The 17,818-nt window shown below is 40.0% G+C and overlaps 1 protein-coding gene across 4 annotated transcripts; it reads left to right on the top strand.

Moving 5' to 3' along the window:
• Positions 1-60: 60 nt before the first annotated feature.
• PATZ1 (POZ/BTB and AT hook containing zinc finger 1) lies at positions 61-17,347 on the top strand. 4 transcript variants are annotated; one of them, XM_026037714.1, is made up of 6 exons: positions 61-1,337; positions 3,189-3,252; positions 5,868-5,939; positions 8,312-8,483; positions 13,834-13,971; positions 15,909-17,347. In XM_026037714.1, the coding sequence occupies exons 1-6, from the start codon at positions 61-63 to the stop codon at positions 16,325-16,327; spliced, it is 2,142 nt and encodes a 713-aa protein (XP_025893499.1). In that variant the 3' UTR covers positions 16,328-17,347. The 4 variants fall into 4 exon arrangements, with proteins under 4 accessions (XP_025893499.1, XP_025893496.1, XP_025893498.1 ...); XM_026037711.1 differs by lacking the exon at positions 5,868-5,939; XM_026037713.1 differs by lacking the exon at positions 5,868-5,939 and having other exon boundaries at positions 13,899-13,971; positions 15,909-16,517.
• The last annotated feature ends 471 nt before the right edge of the window (positions 17,348-17,818 follow it).

Below are 17,818 nucleotides of genomic sequence, written 5' to 3'. Positions count from 1 at the left end.
GGCGTCGCGCGGGCGGAGAGCGCGCGCCCCCTGCGGGCGCCGGCGCCGCGGCGCGGCCCCATGGAGCGGGTGAGCGAGGCCGCCGCCTGCGGCCCCTCGGCCGGCTGCTACACGTACCAGGTGAGCCGGCACAGCGCCGACATGCTGCACAGCCTCAACCAGCAGCGCAAGAACGGCGGCCGCTTCTGCGACGTGCTGCTGCGCGTGGGCGACGAGAGCTTCCCAGCACACCGCGCCGTGCTGGCCGCCTGCAGCGAGTACTTCGAGTCGGTGTTCAGCGCACAGCTGGGTGACGGGGCCGCCGGTGGTGGCACGGAGGCCGGGGCAGCAGAGGCGGCGGCGGCCGGTGGAGCAGCGGCGGCCAGCACTGGCGGCGGCGGGCGGGAGCTGGAGATGCACACCATCAGCTCCAAGGTCTTCGGCGACATCCTGGACTTCGCCTACACATCGCGCATCGTGGTGCGGCTGGAGAGCTTCCCCGAGCTCATGACGGCGGCAAAGTTCCTGCTGATGCGTTCCGTGATCGACATCTGCCAGGAGGTCATCAAGCAGTCCAACGTGCAGATCCTCGTGCCTCCCACACGCCCTGACATCATGCTGTTCCGCCCAGGCGCCACCGACCTTGGCTTCCCGCTCGACATGACCAATGGCGCCAGTTTGGCGCCCAACGGCAACGGCATTGCTGGAATGCCCGAAGATGAGGCCACGCGGGCTGCGCTCTCCGCCGCACAGTCCTCCCTGCCCGTTCTCCAGGGTGTCGACCGCTTGCCCATGGTGGCAGGACCCCTGTCCCCACCGCTGCTGGCCTCGCCCTTCCAGAATGTCGCTGCCAACACCCCCGCTTTGAGCACCAAGAGGGGCAGAGGACGTCCTCGTAAGGCCAATCTCTTGGACTCCATGATGTTTGGTACCCCGGGGGGCCTGCGAGAGGCAGGTATCCTGCCTTGCGGCCTCTGTGGGAAAGTGTTTACAGATGCTAATCGTCTTCGTCAGCACGAGGCTCAGCATGGGGTGACAAGCTTGCAGCTGGGCTACATAGACATCCCGCCCCCGAGACTGGGTGAGAATGGTGTCCCTGGTCAGGATGACCCAGATGCACCCCGAAAAAGAAGCAGGACAAGGAAACAGGTGGCCTGTGAGATCTGTGGCAAGATTTTTCGGGACGTGTACCACCTGAATCGGCACAAGCTGTCGCACTCTGGTGAGAAGCCATACTCTTGTCCCGTGTGTGGGTTACGGTTCAAGCGGAAAGACAGGATGTCCTACCACGTTCGATCCCATGATGGCTCAGTGGGAAAGCCCTACATCTGTCAGAGCTGTGGAAAAGGCTTCTCCAGGTAAGAGGCAACTCAAAAGTCATAGATGCCAGCAACGACCTGAGATGTTTCCTGTGAGATCCTTTGGGAAGTGGAAATAGTCTGTACTTAGGTTAGTTTAACCGTTGCAATTTAAAGCTTCTGAAGAAAGGCGGCTTCCGTCATTTCCATTGGGAGGTTATTCTGCAGTCTCTTGGAAGGATTTAGAAGTAATTAAGACATAGAACTGGGAGTTGCTTGGCTCTGGGTACTGTTTCTAAGCTCTGTCCCAGCATTGCTGTACGCCTGGCCTTGGGCAAATCAGTTAGTTGCTCCCTCAAATGACTCTCCTGTGAAATGGGTATTGAGATAATTACCTACCTCACCTAAGTGTCTTGAGACTTTGGATTTCTACGTAGTTTGAAGGTGCTGTTGAAGTGCAAAATATTAATGCATCTCAAAATCACCATTTTTCTTGTATCCATTTTACATTTTTTTTTAACTTCATTTGGTTTGGTTCGTAATGTTTTAATCACCCAAATGTGAAATAAGAGATGTCAAAGGCTGCAGCGTCACATATCTTCTAATACATGGTCTTTATGTCCTCTGGGTTTGCCTTCTTCTCAAGGGGATCTTGTTTCTACATAAGAACTGTGCATTTAATGTTACTGATTTTTTCTTGCCTTTTTTTTTTTTTGTGTGAGAGTTCATTAAGTAGAGCTGTTTTAGTAGTATCTGACAGTCTGAGTTAATGAGTTTGAAACTTTCTGGGGAAATTTGATGCTAACTTGAAGACTAGAAGTAGTGGGGGCTAAAGGGGATGCGCATGCTCCATGTTACTTCTGTAGCAGCAGTAGATTTTCTCTAGCAGGAGGGAAAGAATCAAGATAGGAAATATCAATCAATATCAATCAGAAGTCTTCTAGAAGTTAGAATTAACACTTTTATTCTTAATACTTTTTTTATACTTTTTATTCTTAACACTTTTTTTAAGAACTGCAGATTTAGGAATGGAAGGTCATCATAGACTGGAAATATTACCTAGAAAGCTAAAATCCTAGAAGTAAAAGTGTTTTTCTAATTAAAGTGTATCTGAGATCATCTGCCAACTATTGTCATTTTTAGTCATGTACAGAGATTTCTGCTGTTGCAGTATGAAAGATTTCTATGAACAAGGGAAAGTGAAAGGTCTTGAGATCTCCTTTTTCTCAGTGAGTTACACCGTGCAGGCACAAGCGGTGCTATGAAAGTAAAAGACGGAAACTTCTATGCATCTGCATAGAATTGAAGAAGCGAATCTTTCTTGAGTTTCAGTGCTCAGTGTTGCATGGAAATGAGCAAAAAGAAAGAGTGTGGGATCTGATTTTCAAAGGCGTTAGTTCATTCAGAAACAGGGAGGCTGCTAGGTCTGAAGTACCTCGGAGGACCCCCAACCAGTGTTTCCAGTTGCCCAGCTCCAGACCCATGCTGGAGCATCAGGTTTAGCAGCCAGACTGCAGAGTTCAGTGTCTTTTCTGTGCGCAGAGCGTCCCGCGTCCTCTCATTGGTGCAGCTGGAAAGCTGGGGGAGGAGAAGGTGGGGAACTTGTTTCCAAGCAGTTTTGGTCTCATACAAGGAAAAGCTTTCTTCCCACTAGGAGAAACTCCCACCAGGAAAATCTGCAGCTATATAGTCATCTCTTCATCAAAGTAAGCTTCACTGATTGTGAAAATGGTGTAAGAGTTCTTATCAATGTAGAGGACACTGTTGTTGATCTGGTTCTTGATAAGCTTAAATTGATTGATGATTTTTTAATATCTCCACTGCAGGGACCTTTTTGTAGTTGTTGTTGTTGTTTAAAATAGTAAATTCTGATTTTAATATTTAAGTGTGTATATGTCTACTTTTTTTAAGGCCAGACCACTTGAATGGACACATCAAACAGGTGCATACCTCAGAGAGACCTCACAAGTGTCAGGTAGGAGCTGGGGGTGGTTAGATTGTTTGTTTGTTTGTTTTTAAAGGCATTAGATTTATAAATGTGAAGAGAATATTCAAATATCAATTTAAAATGAATGTGTGAATTGGAATAAATATTTGTAAACAATAGTATTCAACAATGACAGTTACATACATCCCTCCCCCCAGCCCTGCTAGCCTCCTGTGTCATCTGATGCTTTGGTCCTTCTGCTTCCCACTCTTCTGCCAGATGTTCTTCCCTGCTGCTCTGTCCCAGTCTTCTCCCTGGATCTCTTACCCTGCCAATTCAACCCTAGGCTTTGAGTCATTGTCACAAATGATACCCCATTTTTTCCTTTGGATTTGCAGTGGTAACCAGGAGGATGTTTCAATACTGATTTTTTTTTTTTTAAGAGTAACTTCAAATAAAACTTATAATCATCACTTGCCAAGATGCTCTTTTTTTATCACATAGCCTTCATTGCACTGAGGAAAATTGGAAGCTTTTTTTTTTTAAATCCCAATGAGAATATAGATAACCTCAAGGTGGTTCACTTTGTAATATGATGTCATAATGTTGGGTGTAGGTTTTTTACAGCTAATAAAGTATTCATCAGGATTTGAAAGAACATATCAAGAAAGGTCTTCTGTAATTCATTTGTAGAGGGATTTAAGAGGTACTTGGAAGTGTAATTAGAACTAAATTTGAAAACCTGCTTCCATTTTCACCTGCTGTTTTCGCATGGTAGGATAAACTTCAAAAATTGGCTGGACTAATAATATCTGTGCTTGGTCTCTGAAGGAAGATTTTTATTTATTTATTTATTTATTTATTTTAAGAAAATTGAAGCAAAATACCTTCCATTTTCTTGGAAGATAATAAAGGTTGGAGATTTATTTTCTCTGTTTTAAAATTGCTCAGGATATTTGATGAACGTAGTTCATCCTGCTTGACTGCTGCCTCCTAATCTACATTTTTTTTTCTGTCTCTTGACAACTTTTGCTATGTTTCCTCTGAACTGTGAGAGTTTTGGAATGTTTTTACAACTTTATGTGACTAATGAGTTTTTATACATACTGAGTTGCCTGAAGGTTTCTGTTGAGCTCAAGAAGATTTGTGGAACCTCAGCATCTTTGAAAATTAGACTATTGAGCCTTCATATTTATTCATCAGCTTCCTAAGAGCTTCCTAAGAGCTTCCTAAGACAATTTAATGCTATAAATTAATTTATATTGAAAAATCTCACAGCTACTACCTCTCAATTTGAGGATAACAAGTAGATGAACTGTAGATGACTATAGATTTTTAAGAAATTTGCCCATAAGCATGTGTGCAGGTACAAAAATGATTATAGAACCTCAAATTCTCCTTTGCCTGCTTTATGTTTTAAAGATTTGTTTTTAATTATTTTAAGAGCTTTAAATATATGTACTTTGTAAGCATGAATCAGAGGATACATTCAAAACTGTCAGGAAAAATGGGAATTGTATAGCCAAACACAACCCTATTTCCTTGCGTGCATGTATTTTGTGATAGTATTCTGAGAACACTCTTCTATATTTTGTTTTGTTGTTCAAAGTATCGTAATGTTATAGGCACCATTCATTTCATTATAGAGCTATAGCCTGTAGGTTATAAGCATGAGGACAGAGTTGAAGTTGCCTTTTCAGGTTTGATTTGCTTGTCGTTTTCATTGCCCACCCTTGCAAGGTTAACTTTTCATTCAAATCAAACAGAGTGTTGAAAGCCTGTTAAAGACCTGCTGCATGTCTTTGAAAAAAACTCCTTCACAATGTCCTGTCAGGCTTACAAAAACTTCTTTAATATGCACAGTTCTCATATGTACAGTACACACCACAGAAAGGATGCTTTTACACTGAAAACTTTCAAATCTGAAAACTGATGTGTAAATTGCTAACATTCTCCTTCTGATAATCCCCCTAAAATAAAAGCTGAGCATCGCAGATATTTTAAAGACCTAGCCTAAGATTCAGCACCTGTGGCATTGGGTGCCAGACAAAGACCCGATTCCAACATTTTTGCTCCTCATAAAGCTCACTCAGAATGAGAAAGGAAGGCCTCCAGCAGAGCCAAGGCACTGAGAAATGGGATCCCAGAAGCTGCTTTGGTGCCCAGACAAGACATCAAGTGGAACTCTGGATGCTTCTCTCTCAGATTAGTGTGCTAGTGATTTGAGTTTTTATTTTAAATTTGACAGCTGAGTTCTTGATGTAAGAGAAGGGGTAAGTCAGCTTGATAGCCATAAGGGAATAGTTGAGTTTGGTGACTTGCCTTGGGAAGGGGTGAGGCTGGATGCCAGCTTCAGAGTGGGAATGAGGTGAACATTAGACTGCAGTTTGGGAGGAAGAGGTGGTATGAAAACCTGTGGATGGAAGAGGGAAGTGGGAGAAAAAGGAAATTCATTCCCTCCCAGTGACAAGAGGCAGGTGGTTCATCTGGCAATTTCAATTAAAAGAAAAAGATGCAGGTTAAATTACAAAAATACTTAAAAATTAATTAAAACTATTTAAATAAACCTAAAATTGGCATCCAAAGTCCAGTGCTTTTCCCATTGATTTCAATGCAATTTGAGTTTCTTCCTGTCCTAATTTCTCTTACTTCCTGCCTATTAGCAGGAAAATGGCAGCCACCATGGAATAAGCTCAGAGACATCCACAACCATAGAAAAGTTGAAACTTCAAGAGGTATTTCTTAAACAATGTTTTTTTTTTTTTAAGCTTTATATATATTCTTTATATCTATTTATATACCTATGCAATGTTTGATAGGAAAGCACTGGAGTATTCTTCTATTATTAACAATTAATGATAAATATTAGCACTCATTTAGCACTTATATCTTTCATAAAATAAAACTTTTTACTTTTTTTTTTTCTATACCTTTTACAAATATTAACTATTTGAATATTAACTTTGGGGCTTTCTTTAAACCTAGTCCTGTCTCCCATTGTTACAATTCAGCTAAACTGGTTCTTGCTTTCTCCACTGGACTTTATTTAAGCTTCTCTACAGTTATATTTAATTATATAGTTTATCCAAAGATGAACTTTGCCAAACCTAGTAGAAGGCTGAGAAATTAAACACAGAAATGTTTGTATTGCCTTTCCTCAAGCTTTCCACTTGTTCAGTTCAATATGGGACGGATCTGTTTTTACTTCTGGCATCCCTGTATTTATGTGGTTTGTCTCTGGTCTGCTTCATAAACTGATGCCCTTCCAATGCTTTTTTTTATGGATGCTTACTGTGGCTCAGTATTAGAATTCTAATTAATGGACCTTTTGGCTGTCACCCTTGTCTAGTAATGCACTCTCGCTGATACTCAGCAGATTGACTGGTGTCAGTCCTGAAATCCTGTCTAAAATGAGTGTTTACTTCTAAAAACATTTTAATAAAGGAAAACTGCACCTGTTTTGCTCAGCACTGTGTCCTGAGATTTGGACTGCAAAGAAATCTTTCACGTTCAAAGGTTTGATTCTTCACCACTAGTGACTCCAGAATATTTGCCCGGTGAGCTTAGTTCCACTCTGTGTACCACAGAAATCCAGGTTATTATACTGTTGTCTTTTTAGGTATATTAAGTCCTAATCCTGTAAGGTGCTAAGTCTTTGGCCTGCTGCAGCGTATCCGCAGTTCTGTAGGAGCTTACTGTACTTCAGCATCTCCTGGGATTGAACAAGTAGAGTCTACAGCCTGTTGAAATCGGTAGATACTTTCCAGTTGCCTTTGGTATAAATCATAAAATCACATGGGTTATTCTATTCTGTACTGTCAACTGATTCTAATTTACTTTTTTGTAATTTTAGTAGTTGTTACTTTACAAACCTATGGTGAAGCAGGTGTCTTGTTCAATTATGCATTGGTCCTTAAAAAGATGGAATATATCCAGTTTCCCTGTCAGTTAATATTCCCATATGATCTCTTAGGGGACTGTGGTTGCACATATTGAAATGCATTTTTCTAGGGATACTCCATTCTAAAGCAGATGCTGTAGACTCTTGAATGTCACTGTTGCCCACTTGCTGTGGTCATTCTAACGTATGTCGCTTTTGTTTTGATTCCTGCACTTGTGAGGGCTCCAGACTATACCTTTAATTACTTACACATTGTATTGCTGATGATTTATTGCTTTTATGCACATGTGAAATATGGCAAGCCTTTCCGAATTGGCACACATGCACACATAGCAAGTCTTTCAGAATTGGCAGGCCAGTTTAGTTGGCCATATACATGCTCTGCATACCTGCTGATGGCTATAATAATGGGAAAGAACCCTCCCTGTCTATCATACAACTTTCCTCTGGGGAGTAAGCAAGTAGAACCAATATTATCTTATGCCGAATCAGCCTTGTTTCACGGTAGTAAATGGAATGCAGTACCTTGATCGGGGTAAGTTATAAACGAACTACAGTGTCATGCAGTTATTTTGATATCTGCTCCCTTCTGAGACTTCACTTCTGCACTTAACTTTTGTCTGCCCTGTCACTGTGGATACCAGGATGGCTCTTTTATAGTGTCTTTTGTCATCTTCTCATCCCAGCCAATTCTCTGATGCTTCATTTATGTGTTGTGGTAGTCTGAAGGGGAGATCCAGGGCAATGAAGCCAGACTGATCAAATCAAAGAGTAACATTTAGGAAGGTGACAGAGAGGTCATTTTGAGCTGTTTAAAGTAATGGTCATGCCTCAGTGAAATGGCAGAATTGACAGTAACCAGAGTGGTTTGTGCTGTTCCTGTGATTGAATATTACTTAAAGTTTTAATATCTTCATCCTCAGTGAGGAATTGAAGCTTTACGAATTTGTTTTGTTTTAAATTTTACAGACTGTAGTATATTAGAACTGTTTCCTTGCCTTCTTAATTCTTTTTGAGTAGTAACATCACATCTTGTCTAGTGTGTTGGTGATCTGATATTTTTATTTGAGGAGGAAATGGCTCATGCATCACATAATTTGTTTAATTGCACAGGGTCTGAGATACTCTTAAGAATATTAAATAGCTTCAGCAATATCAGTGTTTTAGCAGAGTCAATAAGTCACATGGTTCTCATTGTACCCGCAGACCTGTAACGCTTCCTTTGCCACTCGTGACCGACTGCGCTCACACCTAGCATGTCATGAAGACAAAGTTCCCTGCCAGGTGTGCGGGAAGTACTTGAGGGCAGCATATATGGCAGATCATTTGAAGAAACATAGTGAAGGACCAAGCAATTTCTGCACTATCTGTAACAGAGGTAACGAAGAAACTGTTTCTTTATTTCAGTGGGATGGGGCAACAGTTGAGGACAGCTGTGCCGCTGCATGATGCTGTCTGCAGCAGGAGGAGGTTGCACACATGCGCATATGCTGTCTTTGTTTCCTTACTGAATATTTAGTTTGAAACTGGTGAAGTCAGAGATCTGGCTGTTTTACATGGGTAACACTACCTGAATAAATTCTATTTAAATGTGAAGCAAATTATTTTTAGACAGATTGAAGAATTTTGTATGCCAAACTGTAAAATCCCCGCAAAGCAACTACCTTATGTTGCTTTGCCACCATTCACCATACATCTTTCTTCCAATACCTGTTTGGAACTGAAAACTGCATTCAGCTTGGGAGAAGACTCTTAAATACACATGGAGTTGAAACTGATAATCTGTAGGTCGAAGAGCTACATGATGTTATCAGTCTTGCTTAACCTCCTGGTGCAGCAGAGTCAAGCTGCCCCTCCCTCTTAATCCAAGAAATGGCTTTGTACTAACTTACATTTCTAAAACAAATCTTGTAAAGAAGAGCATGAGTAACGTTATTGTATTTATATGAATACAGTTTTGGGAGCTTTTGCATCTGTTTGTGATACTCTCAAATGGGAGAAAGACTTGTAGTTTTAAGCATTGTGCGATGTAATGTACGCTGGACAAATTTCAGAAAAAAAAGACTTTATTTTACCTTTTTGAATAATGAATATACAACTTCAAAGTATGTCTTTGGCTCACACAGACATACTGGAGTACCTGATGATGATGAATTTTGAATCACATATGTTGTCTTTTCTAATTGGAGAGAGGTAAAAGCTTTAGAGAAAGTGTAGGTGTTGTGTATATATGTGAGGACTGTATAGCAATGGAGCTTTTGGGTGATTAAGAGATGATGAGCAATGTGAGGCATTACATTGTAAAGGAGACATTTTCCAGTAGTTAAACCATCTGTTACATTCTGACAGTGGTATTTACAGTTCTTGTGGAAATGACATCTGGCTTGAAAATCTTCTGATTCCGAGACTCCAGGTAGATGGTACAAAATGAAGCCTGGCTCATATTCTGAAAGTCTGCTTAAACTTATCCCCGTTCTTTTTGTGGTAACAAGACAGAAGACCCTATCCAAGATCGAAATCCTGTCTTGTTCTTCTTTCGTTGAACATGATTCTGAACATGAGCTCATTATTTGAGGGGAATTGTCACGTTTTCAGGGTTTGTAAGCATATTACCTTGAGTACCACTGGATGTCACTGCAGCTCTTCAGAAATTCAGCCAGCATGCCAGATAGATCTGTCATTTGAACAATGTAATGTTTAGAAAGATTATGCACATTTTACAGGCTGAAATGTACAATGGAAATGTAAATTAAATGTATTTCTGTGTAGAAGGATAGGGAACCTGTTGTACAGTTAGTACAAGCAGCTGCTTTCTTCTCGCAGCTTCTGTATTTCCTATATGTTGTCAGTGAAAATCTCTGCTACTGTGAATTTCAGTTCATGTCAGTACTTTAAACAATAATTAATCTATTAAGTTGTTGTTAAAGATTTAGCCTCTGTTAATATTTAGCAGAAAGGAAAGTTGCAAACTGGATTTTTGAAGCAACCGTGTTATGAACTCAGTATTATATCCCGTCAGTTCTGATTACAACTTTATGATCCATGGTGTCAGGATTTATAATTCATTGTTCTAAAACAGAAATGTAATGTTCATGCTCTAAATATCCTTTAAATTGTAGAGTATGGAGATATGCAACATGCTAGAAAAAATTTGGATTAAAACCTTCATGATAGGCACAGAGATGGTCGGAAGCTACGTGATTCTCCCTGCAGTCCCCCTGCTGTGACTGCCATGGTTATTGTGCTTGTGCAACGAAATTGTTTTATTCTTCCCTCAGCTAATGGTGTATTTTTGAATTGGAACTTGACTGATGTTGGGTATAGTTGACAAGGAGGAAGGCAAATATTTCTGAAAACGCCTTATAGAGAAAAGTTTACATGCTGACATGAAAAAAAAAAACTCTGAAATGGATGAAAAAGTCTCTTACGCAGCTGGACCTATCCAACATATCTCACTGCTGAAGTCAGAATGGGAAACACAGGCTTGGAAACCACAACTTTATCCCGTCAGACTGAGGGTGTTTCCGTGAATTTACTGAAATGTGTCTTGCTCTCTTAAAGGTTGAATGGATCTAGGGTATAGGGAAATCAGTATCTTGACTGAAAGCAATAGCCATTGGTTTGCTGTATAATGTATCTTCCCATTTGCTAATTTTATCTGTTTACCTGTTTATTTTAGAAATGGCAATATAATCTTCAAAAATTACTGTCTGTGAGGCGATAGTTTTTGCAGGTTATTTTTTACTTAGAATGCTCCTGCTTAGAATAATATATAAGCAAACAAGTTTATTTCCATCAGGGATACTGTGCAGTGTTTTTTGTTTACTTTTTTTTTTTTCCCTAGGGAGGGATATTTTTAAAGAAAACATTCAGTATACCAAGTAATCAGTTTTCTATATTTTTTCAGCTAGGAAAACAATTTTCACAAAATATATCTCGAGATTTGTATCTGTGCCCAGTGAGAAAGACCACTAAGTTAGAGGACAGCAGTTCTGCCCTCCTATGCTAAGACCAAGAGGTCAGCAAGTATATCTCATTTATAGGAAGCAGGCAATTTCCTTTTTTTATGCATGCTTTTAATATTTCTCTGGTTTTAAGGAATATTTACTCTGCAAAATTGTAAGGTGTGTATGGATAAAGCAGTAAATGCATTCATTTAAAAAATGAAAAAGATACTATAGCTTTATCCTTTCCCTGAGCCCTATCCTTAGCCTGATTTTGTTTTCAAGGTATTTAACAAATAGAGGATTACTGTTAAGAATCTTTCCACCTCTTCCTAGGGCAGGCGTTAATAATTAAGGCCTGATGAATATAAACCATCATTAGTGTCTCAGGGGGAAAAAAAAAAAAAGATAAAAAATCTCTCTTTAACCACTTTCCCGTGAATTAACTGGCACTCTTTCTGCTTTGATAGAAATTGATGACTCCCAAGTTCATCGATCACGTGCGTAAAATAGGACTAACCCACATTGCTTGCACTTTTCATTACATAAAGCAATGTAACTTGCAAATAGAATTGCAGAGGTCAGAAAATACAGCATTTTGCAGAGATTCTGCAAATCTCTAGATTTTCTCATGTCACTTGTAGCATAGGAAAGCACTTAGTCTTGTATGAAGTCCTCTTATGGCTGGCAGTGGGATTTTGATGCATGAAGAGGCTCATCTTATGTGTATTTATTAGACACTGGTATGAAATAAGAGAAGTAACTAACAGTTGGTAGTATTGCTGTTATAGCCAGACATTATGTCCTTCTCTCCAGTAAAATTTGGGTTCTTTAACTAGTGAATTTTGCTAAATAGAGAAATATATTTTCTGGTGGCATTTCATGTCTGAAGGTAGATCTTGCATTGTTTCAGATGGGAATATCCTTATCTTAGTTCTCCAGATGTCTTAGCCTAAGTGATTTGACTCCCTTGTATTTTTTGAGGGTTTTTTTTTTTCTTTCGTGCATTGTGGTTTTCTTGTTAAATTTATTTTCTCTACTTTTATCTTCAACTCAGGAGCCTACAGCAGTTCCTTTTTGTTAATCTCAGCAACGGTTTTTCCCCCCTGGCAGGTTGCTGAGAGTTCTGCCTTGTTCCGTACATCCTGTACATACAATTCATAATAACTTCTGCAATTTCTAACAACTTCTGAAGACTCTCTGGCCTTGGTTCTAAAAGAAGTCTTTGCAGAGGGAGATTGTCTAGGTTTGGCGTAAAGCTACATTCATTATTAAATTCAGTGCCTGAAAATAATGTCTTCTATCAGAAAATCCACCCTAGAAAGGTGTACCAGTACTGGTTTTGCAGCCTTCCTAATAAATTGTTACATCTAACTGAATTTAAATGTGGTCGTTTCACTGTAAAAGTGCCTTTGCAGTAATATAGATATTATTTGCAATAGTATATCTTTTCTTAAAGCAAGTTATTGCAAGTATTGCTATGAAAGTTGTCTTGCAAGGGCCTCTGCTGTAAATGCTGTATTAGTTTAAAATACAGTACAGACCTTGTGTACAGACCTTACTCACGGTAGTAGTAATGTTTCTGAGTTTCATTTTTTCTCTATGCAGAAAGGGAACCTCTGCATAGGGGACGCTCTGTGTCTGTGACAGTGGAACTTGTAATGTGTTCTCTGTTCTTAAAGGGAAATCTAACATGAAAATACCATAATATTCTGTTCAGAATTTTAAAATGAAGAATGTTGTCAGTAGCTTGCCTGTATAGAAGTTCTTCAGAACTTTGTCCTCTTTGTGCCTATGGTCCAAATGCTTCTAGTACTATTTGTAAAACTTTTTGAAATCTGTCTTTAAAACATTCCAAATATACTTGAGAGGATTTATTGCATTACAGGAAAAGGTCATAGTTGTGAGACTTTAAAAAGTGTAAACTAAGATTTAAAAAAAAATGCTCAAATGTCAAAAATGGTTGTGTTTTGAAATCTGTGGTTTGAAATATATGTTCTTAATTTCCATGTTTTGATTTTGCCAATCAGAGCTAATAGATGTTTTGAAATTCCATCATAAAGAGGTTTTTTCAGAGTTTTGTTGACTGCAGCCACTCTATAAGGTTTTTGAAACTGAGGATGATCAGAGTGGAGTAATTCATATTTTTCAAAAATGTCTATAAAAATATATATAGCTTAAAAACAAATCAATAGTTTTAACTTTCTGCCTTTCAAGAGTCATTCATTGTAAGTGCTAGAGAGCTAAGGGTAAGCACACAAAGTGCTAAGAGGGAGTGTTTCCTACAAAACTTAACAGCCTGAAAGAAACCATTTTAAGCTACCTCTGAACATATGTCATATGATGAAGTGAATTTTTTATTAAGGCGAACGAACACCCTACAGACTGGTGAAGAGACATGGGTGCCCTTTGTGTCATGTCTCTTTTACCCTTTTTTCCTGAACATTTCATGTGACCTACTTTTTTTTTTTTTAACGTAGGATCTGTTTCTCGGGGAGGCTGTCACTCTTTCATCGTGACTTCCAAAAAAAAAAAAAAAAATCTAATGAAGGGTATGCATTGGATTCATTGCTTGATTGTGTCTCAGGATCTTACTTGAACATGTTGTAGATAACGAGATAGTGAGACATCTAGACGAGAAATCTAACAATAATGAGAAATCTAGAAAACTAGAATGATGGCTGTTTTGTGATAGAGAGTAGGAGCAAGGGAAAGATAAGAAAAGGGAAGGCAGATGTGTGTCTTTGCTGGTGGCAGGATCTCATCTCCTTTTATCTTGTTTAGGTTTCTCCTCTGCCTCCTACTTAAAGGTCCATGTTAAAACCCACCACGGTGTTCCCCTTCCCCAGGTCTCCAGGCACCAGGAGTCCATCCCGAATGGGGGAGCAGCGTTCCACTGCGTCAGGACCTATGGCATCAAAGGCAAGAGACTTGCTGCTCTGCACCTTGCTGCTCTGTGCAGAACTTTGTGTTGGGGGATGCTGGGCTGGGTGTGAGGAAGGGGAGGGAGGAACGACAGAGAAATACAAGGAAGCAGTTTAGGGAGATGCAGAGAAATCCCATAGGGTCCTGTACATAGAATGTGATGTCTATGCTCAGATACCAGGGCTGGCAAGTCTGGGAGAGATGAGGATACGTGAGTTCTTGGCAGCTTCTTTCACTTCAGCAATGGAAAAGGCAACATCAGTTCATCTGGACGTTCATCCTAGAGTGATCAGTACTTGAAATTTATCTGAGGGATGTGGATCCTTGACAGTGATTTAGTCCAATACACTTGAGTATCGCGTCAAACCGTGTTTCAGCTTTGTGGTGAAGGAAGGGGGAGCCACAAACTGCAGTTCATAAAGATTCTTGAATGGTGAAAGCAATATCCAGCTTCAGATTCATGAGGAAATGTACAGCTATGTGTAGTTGAACATCCACTTTTTAATGCTGGTGATGGGGAGGAGAGGTAGAGGATGAAAATAGTGCTACTTCTTTTTTTCTTTTTAATTTACCATTGCTTCCTGCAAAAACAAATGTAAGAATTATTTTTGTAAGAATGAAGAGAATTAAACTTTACAGTATATAAAAACCTGTGTTACTCTATGTAAGATAGCTTGTGTTTTGCTTCTTCATTGTGAGCTATCAGCTGCGTAGAGCTGAAACAGCAGAAAATTCTTTTAAACCATGTTAGTCCCAGTAAATTATGGCTACTCTTCCTAGGAGAACAGCCGTCTAGATTATATAAAGTCTGTTCTCTGTATTATGCCAATAGGATGTTCCAGCTGTTTTTTTTATTGTTGTTTTTTGTTTTCTATTCTATTGAAGTCCTCACAGAGTTACTGTACAAGCCCTTTGGTTCTGGGTGGTGTGCTGATTTAACAAGAGATTTACTCCAGCTCAGTTGTGTATTGATTTCATGCGTATCCTGTTTGGTTCGTAATGCTGAGTCCAGAGCAAATCGGTCTTTTGGGCTGTGCCAAGTGCTTCTTTGGTCTTTCAGAGTTAACAGTTGATAGAGCTTATTTGTATTCAGAGACTTGTTTAGGGAGTATGTCTGAGTTTCCCACGCTCATTCATCTGCGCTAAGCAAAAAGTGTGGACAAACTTTCTTGGCATAATGTCAGAGAAGAATGGGGAACACTCCAAACATACCAAAGGCTTTGCCAGGATATGTATCCAAATGACTTAAAATAGTGTCTTTAAACTGTCTCCTACTTCATGCTACTATGCGTAAGGATGGGACAATTTTAGGTTATGATGTCTGCTTCTTAACAGCATTGTGCTTAACTTGTAAAAAGGAACCCTGCCAGATTAATGCAGTTGCACCTCTGAGATTGCAGTAGCTCCCTGCTGCTTTGCTATTAATGGGTAAAATATTTCCATACTTCTTCACACCTTTTCACAGCCTGTTATAGTTTAGTAAGTTTCTAGATACTCCTTGAAAGTATTAGCTGTATTTCAGAAGTGTGGGAAGTGACTTCTGTTGCTAAAAGCTCACTGTCAGGTGTATGTTTTTATAACGTCGAAGGTGTAAGCTTTGACACCTTTGGGAATTAAAAGAAATATGCTATAAACCTAAGACACATCATGGATGTGCTCACTGTCTTTATAAATCCTTGGATAAAAAATCTGGATATCCTCTGATAGTAGACGTATTGTTTGGAAAAAAAAAAAAAAAAAAAAAAAAAAAAAAAAACTATGGTCAAAAACTTTAGAACATGGGGTATAGTGATGTTGTGTGTTTCATTCTTTGATGATAGGCAGTAATGAAGAAGGTGATGACTGACATCACCTATTTGAACGCTTGTTAAATTAAATGTTTTGGGCAGGTGAGGTTCTGAAATTTTCTCTCTTCTTTTTTTTTTCCCCCATAGAAGGCCAGAAATGTTCACATTCGGACCCGATTGAGAGTTCTGATTCATACGGAGACCTCTCTGACACCAGTGACCTCAAGACTCCCGAGAAGCAGAGCACCAACGGGTCCTTCTCCTGTGACATGGCAGCCAGCAAAAACAAAATGGAGACGGAGGGAGAGAAGAAGTACCCTTGCCCCGAATGTGGCAGCTTTTTCAGATCAAAGTCTTATCTGAACAAACATATACAGAAAGTTCACGTCAGGGCCCTTGGTGGCCCACTGGGGGACCTTGGTCCTGCTCTGGGATCCCCCTTTTCACCCCAACAGAACATGTCTCTCCTGGAGTCCTTTGGGTTTCAGATCGTCCAGTCTGCATTTGCATCATCCCTAGTGGATCCAGAGGTCGACCAGCAACCAATGGGGCCAGAGGGGAAATGAGATCAGCTTGACCTTAACAGAGCAAAGCAGCAATCTGGCTATAATGATAAGATGCTGTGAATGAAAGAGAAAATAATGAAATTTTGTTCTATAGCTGAGAATTTTTTATTCATTTTAGCTTCCCTCTTTGTCTCATGCCCCACCCCACCTTGAAACCTTCACTGATGAGAGGGAGAAGAGGCTTCTTAGCTGATGAATTACAAAGGATTGTGACCTTGAATAGGAGACGTGGTATAAGACATCAAGTAGAGCTTCTGAGGGGCCTGTCGGTGTTCCATCATGATCTTCTAGAGTAAACAAAGTTGTCAGCAATGATCTGAAAATTAGAGACAGTCCTAGTGACCTGGACACCTGGGGAGCTACAGTTTATGCGTTTGTTCTCTCTCTATTCCCCACCTTCCCTAACCTACCCGAGAAAAACACAGTAAGTTTTAAAAATAGACCCATTATTGACTGAATAAAACATTAAGGGAAAAAAAAGCCCCATGGTACCTAGCAGGTTACAATGCAGTTGTCCTTTTATAAACAGAAAGATTTTAAGAAGGTGAGAGAATTTGAACCCCCTTCTGCCTTTTGTGAGGCTGTGAGTGCAACAGCAGGACTGAACTGCTGAGGAAAAATCACCATTCAGAACAGGTTGGTTTTGTTACTTTTAACCATTAAACTTGCTGTCAGTTTTTTAATTCTCTATTATTATTATTATTTTAGGACCTGTTGTAGTGAATTGCTACTGAAAAGCCGGTCTAAGGCGATATACAGAGCACTCTTAAAGCAGCAGTCACATTAGGGTTAGTATTAATTTTTTTTTAGATGTATCATAATTAATAACTTGGCTAGTTGATTGTTTTAAGTCTATGGAAGAAATAGTTTTATGCAAAAAAAGAAAAAGTAAGCAAGAAAAAAATACCATTGCAGTCTGCTTGACTGGTGCTCCTTTTTCATGTGGGGACCTAGAGTATAAACATGATGAGCTATTGGGTAAACTCTATGTACCACTGACTTGTTTAGTGTGAATAAACCCGGGGGTTCACAGAGTGATTTTGGTTTAATCGAATTGGACTCTATTAAAGAAGTTAGTCTGTTACTTTATATCCCCTCGTTTTGTCTGGTTTTTGAGCAATTTAGCCACCTGTCTGAAAGGTGTGCAGATGAGAACCAGTAAGTAGGACGTTACTCCCTCTCTCGACTGTGCTGTACTCTCAGTGCCCGGGACTTTGGGACTCCAGTCCCGCTCTCCTGATCTGCCATTAGTCAGGTTTGCAAAAGTCAGTCTGACTCCTTTCTTTCCCAAAGAAGAAGGGGGTCTGCTGTAAGAGATTGGAACTGCAAGCAGCAGGCTCTGAAAAGAACTGATTACAAAAGACAAGCTGGGTTCTAGGCTGCTGGAGGTTCTGTTTCATCTGAAAATGTCACTTGTGCAGAAACGGTGTCCCTTCCTGGCCCTCCCTTTTCTCCCATGTAACTTGTCAAAGCCTTTATGTACCAAACCCG

This window comes from Nothoprocta perdicaria, unplaced genomic scaffold (assembly GCF_003342845.1).
Source record: "Nothoprocta perdicaria isolate Ctin4 unplaced genomic scaffold, notPer1 scaffold_2, whole genome shotgun sequence".
In the NCBI taxonomy this organism is placed as follows: Eukaryota; Metazoa; Chordata; class Aves; order Tinamiformes; family Tinamidae; genus Nothoprocta; species Nothoprocta perdicaria.
This window is presented reverse-complemented; position numbering and strand designations above follow the sequence as displayed.

Coding starts and splice junctions, on each gene's coding strand:
- PATZ1 (XM_026037714.1), top strand. CDS start 61: ATGGAGCGGGTGAGCGAGGCCGCCGCCTGCGGCCCCTCGGCCGGCTGC. Junction 1,338..3,188: donor TGTGGAAAAGGCTTCTCCAG/GTAAGAGGCAAC, acceptor ACTTTTTTTAAG/GCCAGACCACTTGAATGGAC. Junction 5,940..8,311: donor AAAAGTTGAAACTTCAAGAG/GTATTTCTTAAA, acceptor TTGTACCCGCAG/ACCTGTAACGCTTCCTTTGC.